This window comes from Hesperophylax consimilis, chromosome 1 (assembly GCF_061612785.1).
Source record: "Hesperophylax consimilis isolate HC1 chromosome 1, BYU_Hcon_1.0, whole genome shotgun sequence".
Lineage (NCBI taxonomy): Eukaryota > Metazoa > Arthropoda > Insecta > Trichoptera > Limnephilidae > Hesperophylax > Hesperophylax consimilis.
The window spans coordinates 34,297,586-34,309,141 of record NC_142836.1 but is presented as its reverse complement, the minus strand read 5'-3'; the positions used below and the strand labels follow the sequence as shown (position 1 = coordinate 34,309,141).

The window sequence follows — 11,556 nt, the reverse complement described above, 5'->3', positions numbered from 1 at the left end:
TTTATATTTTCGTACCATGATTCTGCAATAAAATATTAATTATAAATTTCATTTTGTTAGAAGTAGAATACGTCATAAAAGGAAAAATATGTTATTGTGCTGTCTGCACAATAATTTTAAAATGTAATAGGTACTATATTTTATTTCATAAAAATTGAATTTCGATATACTGGTGGTTAATAAAATGTAAAGGGGAGCATTCGTACGCGTACGAATGTGCCCCCTTTCTGGGTGTCCGAATGCACCCCATGCCTTTGCACAAAATTAAAATACAACTTTATACAAATTCTAATTTAGTTTGAGAAATATAACAATTAAAGCTCAAAATAAACAATGTTAACATTAATCAATCATCACCATTTTGTCAAAAACATAGCAATCCTACTTACAATTACGAACTAAACTTGTACTAAAAACTGTACTCACCGCGCGCAAAAACACATTACATCTTGTCAGCTGATACACCGTAGTGCGACTGACGCGACACTCCGCTAGCAACATGGCAGCCGGAATGTCTATGCACACAGGCAAAGGCGTGTTTGTGTGCCGTTTAGTTTTTCTGTTATACTAACTGTACGAATGTGCCCCGCGTACGAATGGTGACCACTTTCCCCTACATATGCGACTAAACCTGATAAAAAAACGGATAGGGTTAGGATAGCCCAAGGTCACTTGAATTCTATTTAATCGGGTCCCTAGTTGTTATATATAAATAAAACACTGGTATGTAGTTTCGTTATAACACAAGCATTTTTATTAAGTACACTAAACCAACATGGTTACATAAAAATATTATTTAAAATAAATATCTGATATCAAAAGGGTCCTACAGAAATGTGAAAAATGGCGAAAATTAATTTGGTGACCAAAATGTATCCAAACGAAATAAAAATGATTATACTTGTGTACAAGTAGATACCTAGTATGAAACGTTGCAATAACTATTGTTGTTTTTAATTTAAGAATATTCTTACCTACATAATATTACTATCAGTAAAAATGAACAAGCACTATTCTCGAACTGCACGATTCCTTGTCCATTTCTTCACTGAAGATTTTGAAAAATATTGTACAAACAAATTAGATTCAGTTAAGATTGTCATACTAAAAAATAAACATTATTTGTCATTCTCACCGTGTATATTGGAATCTCTTAAGCTAATCAAATTACTTGAATTACCTTTACACACTAAATAGTTTAAAAAAAAATTCACCCTGCCGGAAAAGCTTGCAGCAGGGCGAACCATCGGGCAATCTATAAACTCCATTATAAGTAACACAGTGTTTTACGTTTATTCCTTAAATCAGCTTAACAGATCAAATCTTATTTTTTTAAATCAAAAGTCTAAACACAATAAATAAACTCTATAATATTTCATTCATTTGAAGTCGCGCTTTTAATTTACTTTAAGTTTTTCAACATTGTGACTGTGTACTCCATTAGAAGTCATTTTTTCTCCTTCCACCTTGTTCAGATCATTCAAGCTGTTTTTGCCATTACAGGCTTCTTTGGCCGCTAAACTTTCGGAAATAGCATTGTCTTCTTTAGTGGTAACGTTTTCAGTAACTGCCTTGGCAGGTTTAAGGTACGCTTTTCTGTAGAAGTCCAAGAAGAGAAGCATCATGAAGAGGTTCTGTGGGACAACCACGGCGGCCACCCACCTCGGATAGGCGCAGTTCGGGGTCACCACCAGCACGGAGAAGTGGAGAACCAGCATCAAAAATTGGACCTGATATTAAAAAAAAAATTGATATCGAAAACGTTAAGGTACAGTAATAGGGCCACTAGGAGAAAGCTTGGGATACATATATGTCGTCTAAAAGATAATAGTCACGAATTTGTGATATTGTCTTCTAAAAGATTATCATCAAGCTTGTAATTTTGAAGTTATCCACTAAATGATAATCATCATGCATGTATTTGTGAAGTGGTCCTCCGAAAGATAATCGTCAAAAATATGTACATATTTCTACAATTCTCTGATATATAATTGTCAAACAAGTGTGTTCATGTTCCGAGCTGTAAAAGATAATCGTCAAATAATAATTGTCAAAAAGTGTGGGCATACTTTAACCTATAGAAGATAATCGTCAAATGGCGTGCAATTTTTTAACATTAACTCTACACAAGAGGCCCTAAGAAAAAAGATCTTTCAGGCCCTTTGTCATCTTTGGTGATGCTGTGTGGAGGGTGTTTTTAGGGAAAGGAAGGATAGGAAGTTCAGCGAAGGGAGAATGTATGAGGGGTGGGTCGGAATCTAGGGGTCAATGTGTCCAGGGGTGACGACGAATGAATACATCACCCCCACTGCGGTGCAAGGCGGAGGGTCGAGAGAGTCCGGCTGGAGAGGTCAACAAGTCTCCCTGAACTAGTCTCTCCCTATCCGGTGCACCACGTAGCAGGTGGGCAAACGCATCCGCCGCACAAGACCTAGACAAACCTCACCCCATGAAGCCAGGAGCCGCTGCTAAGTCAACAAACGTAGCGAACCACTTAGGGTGACCTATGACAGGTGTGTTGGTTAACCAATAAATGTTTCTCGAGGTGGCGGTTACTATACCCGTCTCTTTACTGAAATATAATTGTCAAAACAAGTTTGTGCGTATTTTAACCTATAAAAGATAATCATTAAATAAAATTGTGCAAATTTGTTTTCTGACAGATAATTTTCAAAGAAGTGTGTTCATATTTACTTTATCCTATAACATATAATCACCAAATACATGTGTGCAAATCTGTCTTCCGAAAAAGAATAGTCAAATAAGTTTGTGGAAATCTGCCCTTGAAAAATAATCGTCACACATGGTGTGAACAAATTTGTCACCTGAAAGGTGTTTGCAAATGTGTTGAAGAACTGTGTTATGAAAGATAATTGTTATTGTCATCATAGAGATGTTTGCAAATCTGTTCCAAATCTATTCATGATCTGTTCTCCGAAAGGTATTCATTATACAGGTATGCAAAATAAATTTATTGTTCCTGAATTATTATCGTAGTTTGCGCTCCGCTAATAGCAATAATTTTATCATTAAAGCAGTCGTCCCACTGGGTCGGTATCGGAAACCAATTGACATAGAAATCGACAAGAAATTCCATGAGCCTTACTTTTCTGCGCAGTGTCTTGGGTTTCTTTAAAATATATATATATTTTTCCCAATACTTTCAAGTAAATACATTTTAGAAAAAAAATTATACACACGAAATATAAAACAACGGTGAGTAAAGGGAACCAATCAATTCACTGCTTCTGTGTGGATTAAAAAAAATGATTCTATTGAGCCATCATTCACGTAAAGGAAACTAAAATTGCATTCATAAATATTTTAGGGTGAAAGTAGACTGACTGCTGTAAAAATGAAATCCCTGAGGCGTGTGTGTGTATAACCATAAATGGGAAATTCCAGCCAGCACATATTTCTGGTTCAATATTGTAATATATTTTTATAGTATGTGTGAGTATATTAAAATAATAATGGTCCATTATCTATCAAACACTGGAACTCTTAGGACAGATTGTTTCACGGGTTTTGAACAATTCATCAAATTTCAAAGTTAATATTTAATTTCTGTGAAAGTCCTATACAAGTTCTGTCACTACCCAAGTACGTTTTCAACAATTGGCCCATACTGAAATAATATCAGAACTGTCATAGAACTTAATTTTTGACATTTAAATTTAGCGAATTGTTGAAATTCTGACCAATTCATCGTATTTCTACGTAAATTGTCAAGTACTATTCAATTTTTATCATTATATCATTACTGGCCAGATGGTTCAAAGAGCAGAAATAATAACAGAAAAATACCTTTGGAATTTGGTGATTTGTTCAAATTCTGTAAATTCTGTTAAACAACCCGTCCTAAGGATGGGACAAAATTCAAAGTCGATTTTCAAGTTCTTTGAAGGTTCTATCAAGTTTTGTCGTGATGTCAGTTTTGTGAAGCAACTGACTAATAATAATATAATAATAGAACCTTAACAGAATTTGCAAAATCAACTTTGAATTGAACTGAATTGTTCAAATTCCGTGAAACAACCCGTCCTTAGTGTGAACTTAGTAGTTGTATGAAAATAAAATTTGAATAACGGTACATTGACTCCGTTCTTTGGGAAATGGAATACACTGACCTCACTGACAGTTTAAATACAAATTAATATCAAATTTCTAATACGTACAACATCTGCAATGGCAATGCCATCTAAGTTCAAGTATGCACGCAGCCTCAATGACCTGATATGAACTTTGATTCTTAAACTTATATAATTGCAATAAATATAATAAATGCATTACGCCGCACGTCTGGTTAAATCGTTTGTCTAATTTGTTTTATGGTTAATAATTACCCGTTTACGATAAAACTACAAGCAAGCGCTGTTAAAAAAATACGTTTTTTCATAGATGTCGTGATAAACGTTTAATTTTTTGCAAATTGAAAAAAGAGGTTAATGTTATTTACCATGATTTCATACTTTTAAACTTTGAGCTTAAGTTGTATAATATAACAAAAAGGTATGGAAAACACCTCAGAAAAACGAAATAAATCATTAAAAACATATCAAAAGTATCAGGCTTTGGCGACGCAATTTCCTGTTGAAAATCATCCAATTAAAATATGTTTATTTAACATCACTTTATTCACATTTTCGCACGCAATCGCAACGAGCAATTACTAAAATAAATCATCGCTAGGTACTCATTAGTCAATTTGACCCGGAGGTGACCGTCACTCATTCCAAAAAAGTCGAGACCTTATTTCTACAATAGATGAATTAGATTGAAAAATGAAACGAAAGTTTTTAAAGTCAAAAGTTCAATATTATTGATTAATTAAACGTGGATTATTACACTGAAGCGTAGGTAATATACTCATTACAAATTAACCCAAAACAAATTACCATACTTTTTAAATGATGGATGAAACTGACAAGGGAGAGCTAGCAATGGGATATGCTCTACGAACAGAAAGGCAGATTTCATCATAAGAGAGGGCAATAAAGTCGTAAAAACTGTCCAAACCCGACTGTACTACTTCTGGTTGGTTCATGTTACAAGTAATGTCTATTTTTTTGCATAGACATTTATAGTTGAACGCGCCTCTTGGGTCTATTTTTTATAAATTATCATCCACCTTTCATGGTGTGTACCTATTGTTTGAAAAATGAAGCCAATAAGACACCCAACAATGGGACTTGAACATTCTAATTGCCTACGAAGAGAGAGACCGACGGGAAAAAATAAATAAAATTAACAATAATTTAAGCAAGCAAGAGTGTTGTGTCTATAGTGTTGTTCTCGCGAAGAGTTAGTTACCTTTAGGGTGCTCGTGAGAAATAGAAAGTCTGCCGAATTTGATTTTTTTTTGAGGCCGATTGAAAAGTTTCTAAATAATTTAACCTACCTGACTAATAGAGCTTTATTTTGTTTAATATCTCGTGAAGATACCCGACGTGTCGTGTTTCTGTTCACATTTAAAAAAACTCTTCTTATCCATTTGAATGCGTTTTAAAATTACGCTCAGCGGAAAGCAGGATATAACTATCGTTCAAGTTAAAGACAAATAATAAAAAATAACTGGCGGTTTTAAACTTATTTTTCAAATTAACATGCCTAATACAAACAAGTTTTTTGGTCTAGTAGCATGTAATATCCTCAACCCAGAAGTTGACATATAGTGAATACACTATTCCACTCTTTGAATTTTGACCATTGGTCTTCTTTAATCAGATGACCAAATTCTAATTTATAATATATTTAATAAGCTCTGTATTATTTCACTGCATAACTTACGATTTGCATCTGCGTGATATGTTTTTTCCACCAGATGGAATTCTTGTATTTGTCGTTCACCAGAGTGAGGAAGTAATACGCGTACATCACCACGTGAACCATCGAGTTGATGACACCGAGCAGAGTACCATGCCCACCTGTAAATAGAAAACATATGAACAAAAATAAGATTTGCATATCTTCTAAACATCCACGTCTCCGAGATACATAATTGAATAATCCTCAAAACCGCAAATATGCAGGTGTCTGTACGGATGTACACTGTTCACTATATTATTATGCTTGTATGGCACATGTATTCTCACAGGCGATAATTGACAGATACAACTCGACACATTAGCCTTTGTGTTGTTCATCAAATACTTTTTCTACCTACATCATTGTCAAAAGAAATTCCGTGTCTACGATCTAACAAAGCGAATGAATGGGTAATTAGGTCAAAATTTGTCGTCATATTTTTTTGGGAATATTTTAAATATTAACGCATACAAAAAGACTTAGAGCCAATCTGGTTAAAGTTATTTTAACCGAAAGCTTAAAAAAAGGTAACATAGTTTCAATTCGTTGATAATAGAGCCCAGCAAGCTAAATAATGCCACTACCAATTTAGAGACTGCGTCATTTACATAGAGTACGGGAAGCGACGAATATTTCTACGTAATTGCTTATACGTAAAACATGATATTGCCGTTATTCGTTTTTATCAGAATAATATTGGTGGCACAAACCATTTTTAAAAAAGAAAGCGCAATCAGTAAAATAGATCAAAAAAAATTGTTAGTCGTTGAACAATTATGCAAATTATTTAACAAAAAATGTATATATGAACTTTTACATATTGAGATTAAGATGCCCGAACGCCAAACGCTTATGATAATGGCCTATATTAAAAAAACGAATACGACATTTAATGGAAATGACCTTACATCGTATTTGCAATTTTTTTTCGACGATGACTTGTGCCTTTCTGAAATATGTAGTTTCAACGAAGTCACTTGACACCGGATAAAAAAAAAACTGTGCTAAAATCACTTAACGCAACATCCTGTACGGCATACCCCAAGGTCGTCGGACACGACCACTCTAGACTTTCTTTTATACACAAGCAAGCCAGGGACAGAAGAAAACCCAGAAAGAAGATGAATTGAGAGGTTCATATTTAATAGGTTGATGATGGCAATGAACACTTAAGACAGATTGCCTTTGAAAAGGACGTCATCCACAACCAATTATTTATATAATCCAATATTTATGACTAATAATTTTCGTGAACAAACTTAATTTAAAGTCATTAAAAATCATATCAGAAATTTTCACATTTTTACATCAATTTTAAATAACAACCAACCAGCTACTTAAATTTATTATGTAAATAACGAAATCAAAATTTACACTAATAAAATCAGTACGCAATGGAATAAATCTCCATATCTAATTGTCGACTGAGGGAAGCGATGTCCTGTTTTCACTCGTGTTTTAACTAATATGTTTTGTTTTTGGTTTTCGTTTTCGAATTTTTTCACATTATGGTACCTACTTGCCTGAAGAAAGCTTGAAAAAAGAAGTGACATTTCTTTAGACAAATTATAAAATTCATTAAATACTTGGTTTATAATTAAGTAGGTGGGTATTTAATTTCCTACATAGAAATCTTGTGATTTATATGGATATTTTACTTTGGATTTATTTTAGCCTTTTATAGGAGTTTCTGGCATATAATATTCTCTCGCACACACCCGGAAAAAATATTTGGCAATAACTTTTGACAATGTAAAGAAAAACATATAATCTGGAAAAACCTACTTAAAATGATATTTTTCTTATTTTCTAAAATAAAATTCAAATAAAATGCCAAATTTAGAAAACCTATAATAAGATTTTTTTAATATTGACACTTGTGTTATATTCATTTATTGAAATACTAACAGTACCCCGCCACGCGTTACTGTGCCTCCGTCTGTCTATACAGGTAAAGAAACCATAGGGCGTGTTGCTTTTACGTCCAACAGATAGCGATGTTTTAAAAAAATATGTTTTTACCTGACATCTGTATACTATAAAATTTCAAATCAATCGATGTAGAACTCTCTGAGAAATTAAGATTTTGAACAAACGAACATTTACACTTTTATTTATTTATGACCGATTTTTTCACAGAATTTGAATAATTCATCAAATTTAAAAGCTGATTTCCAAGTTCTGTGAAGGTTCAATTCAAGTTATGTTATTATTTCAGTTCTGTGAAACAACTGACCAATAATGATATAGTAACAGAACTTGAATAGAACCTCCACAGAACTTGAAAATCAGCTTTGAAATATGATGAATTGTTCAAATTCTGTGAAACAACCTATCCTAAGGTTGCTTATAAAAATTCAGTTAAACTAGTAATGAGTTGAGATGGTGTTAACTGTAAGGCTTTTAGATACATAATGTGATAATCATTAATAAAGAATTGATAACAATACAACTTCGTTGAAAACATGAGTTGACATTTTTTCGTTTTAAGCATTGAAAAATAATTTTTAAAAAAACCTTTTTTTAGGTAGATAAAATTATGGTAAAACGAGTCAGGTGAAATGGTCTATAGAAAGAAAATTTTAGCAAAAATATGAAAATACATAAATTGATAAGTAAGAAATGAAGTTAAATATCATAAAGGATGACACAACACTCAACAGATTAAACCTATGTTAGTTGTAATAATGATGTAGCATAGTCAAGTTTTGTAATTATTACCATGTGTTGACATTTTTGTGAATGTATTATTACGCAAAGTAAAAAAGCAGCTAAGGTCGGTTAAAACTTCTGGCGTTTATTTTGTGTGTAATCTGTAAATAGTGTCATCTCTGAACCTGTTTTATGCCACAATTTTTATACCTTCAATTCAGAAACTATCTATTAAAAGTACTGACGTGGTTTCAACCCGCAAATCAATGTCAATAACATATAAGGTGTATTTTTTTCTTAATTTTATGGAGACTTTAGGTACGTATGTTTTATTATAATTTTTTTTTTAAGCAGCAAGAATTAATTTTAATCGGACATTTTATCTTTCGGTAATTTTAAAGTCGCAATGAATGCAATACCACGTTCTCATGCCAAGGTGCACACTTATCCTACACACGCAACGCAAATTTGAATCGTAGTATCACGATATTGAAATGATTTTCTACGTTATAAATGTTCGTGGTTCGGCTTGCGGTTCGGCTGGCAAGTGTGTAAGCGCCATTTGAGAATGACGTTTTTATCTCAAGAAAACGACTCAGAAATTCATAAAATACCTGAATTCTCTGTATTATCACAATATCGATTATCCTAGATAATTTTCATATGAGGTACCTAGTACTTTGGTTCCTATTTGGTCACCATAACACCTATCTATCCTGTCTTTCAATTAATTTTTTGAAAACATTATTGTTCATAATTCGACTTCTCTGGATAGGTACTTTTCAGACTTTTAGATTGGGGATAACAACATCTTGATTTTCTCAAAAACTACGACAGAATGCACACCACATGGTCAGACAGTTTGGGGCCTGTCCTCGGCGTCGCATCGTCAGTAGCGTTCGAGCTACATAGCTGTGCGTAGAGACATTATTGAATTTCAGTGTTTTGACATTTTTGCCAAAGTTCGTACCAGTGGCGGTTTGTGCAGGGAGGCAGGAGAGGTTGTGCCTCCCCTAAAAAAAAGATGAGAAAACAGAAAAAGAATATACTTATCCATGCATCCAAAATATAGCAAAACTTGAACTTAAATATTGTCAATTTATTAATTGTATAAGCCTTAAAGTTATTTAAATTTAAATTTTAAGCAGTAATCTTTTCGAATTGACGCGCCGAGCTACACGACCCAGTAGATGTAATAATACGCTAATGAGGCTGACAGATATGAGGCAGAGGATAGATAGGGCATACCTCCGAGAACCGCTGATTTCAAGTGGGCGTGGGGGAGTCATATGCAATCAAAATGAACGGTAGCCGACATCGTCACGCGTTATATAGTTTGAGGCGGGCCTCAAATGATAAACACCGAAGTAAATCCAATCATTTGCGGTTAGCGGTAGTGTTATAGTGACAAATTTTTATCATTATTTACTTAGTACGCGGTTTACAGCTATTCGAATTAATTTAGTACATCGAATTTGCAGTTGACGGTCCATATGGTGTTTGTGTGCCTAGTAATTACATTGATCATGTTGAATATTTGTATTATTATTAAAATTTGGCGTAGGTAATAGTTGCGTTGCTTTTTCTAGATAAAACTAGGTTAAGGTATACATAACCCTCGCTTTAAAAAAAATTCTTCCTCCCCACTTTTCAACATTCCGCTTTTGTTATGTCCCATGATTTTGATTTGTTTTTTTTTTTCATAGTTGCGTATTGTAGGATATTGGAAAGTTTTATATTTTAATGTACAAATTTATTAATTTACAGTATTTTATGTACATATTTTTAATGATTTTTTAAGAAAAAAGGGAGTGTATTTTACCATCTCCCATTTCTGCATTCAATTAAACGAAATCTGATTACGTTTTAATTTTAGATATGTACGATTAATTTTGTCGTGTCTTAAATAGCTATCCCGACCAACCACAGACAAAATCTTAGTAAACGCAACGCAAGTGTACGCAAATGTGTTCTTGTTAATGAACGCATCCCTAATGGTCAAATATCACACTCTCTCATGGGTTGTTTCAGAGAATTTGAACAATTCTTCAAATTTCAAAGTTATTTTCCAAGTTCTTTGAAAGTTCTTTTCAGGTTCTGTTATTATTTCAGTTGTGTCAAGTAACTGACCTATAATGATACACATAATAACAGAACTTGATTAGAACTTTTGATGAATTTTTCAAATTCTATGTCACAACCCATCCTTAGTATTTGTAGGTTAAGGATTGATCTGAGAGAGTAGGAATTATAGAAAAAATATAGGTCTCCCAGCGCAGTTGATCTTCAATAATATCCCTGCTTAATTTCGTAAGATATATTTAGGTTATCGCATGAGCAATTTTTTTGAAGTGATTAAGGCATAATTCTGTGAGCTTATGACAGTTTTAAGGGACATTGGGTTTATGTATGGAAAAAAGTAAGTATTTTCTTATCATTATTAAGGGTGAGAAGGTTAGCATCAAACTAGCAGAGAATACTTTTTATTCCTACCTGCAAGAGTTTTTTTCAGAAGGATGCTGTGAGACAGTATCAAAGGCTATTGCTAGATCAAAGAAAACATCAAGGGTTTAAAAAAGATCAAAGAAAACATCATTTATCGAGGTTACCAAAAATTATTAAAAGTTGCAATTGTATTTAAGAACTTATTGATTTTGATGGAATTGGTAAAAATATCTCATCTCTAAATACAAAAGGTACTCCACTACACAAAGTTTAAAAAAATACTTTCAACCTTCTCCAATTTACCCCATTATGACCGGTCAAATATTTATAAATGAAAAACGTATTTGCTAACGCCACTTAAAATAATCTTGTTCTTATGGCCGGATACAATTCAGTGTTTTATATACATTTGTTTTTTTTTGTTTCTTTAACTTAGATCAGTTTTTTAGTAAAGGTTTTCGTGGACTTTAATCCCTGCCCGTATTATGACGGACGTGTTTTTTATGAAGTCCGTTAAAATAATTCATCAACAAAAAATCATCACAAAATCAACAAAAATAATTCAGTTGCAAACATACCAAATGCAAGAGGTCCATAAAATAATAGTTCTCTGATGGTTTTTGAATAATTTTATGTCTCTATAGTTTATAT

At 33.0% G+C, this 11,556-nt stretch overlaps 1 protein-coding gene across 1 annotated transcript in view; it reads right to left on the bottom strand.

The window, feature by feature from the left end:
* Positions 1-766: 766 nt before the first annotated feature.
* The window catches only part of LOC149426715 (very long chain fatty acid elongase 7-like), a 58,014-nt gene continuing 47,224 nt past the window's right edge, over positions 767-11,556 (bottom strand). Inside the window, exons 5-6 of the mRNA XM_089633022.1 lie at positions 5,791-5,927; positions 767-1,730 (exon numbers count right to left, since the gene is read on the bottom strand). Of these exons, the coding sequence (XP_089489148.1) occupies positions 1,398-1,730; positions 5,791-5,927 (470 nt within the window). The 3' untranslated portion in view covers positions 767-1,397. The remainder of the gene's footprint in view (positions 1,731-5,790; positions 5,928-11,556) is intronic.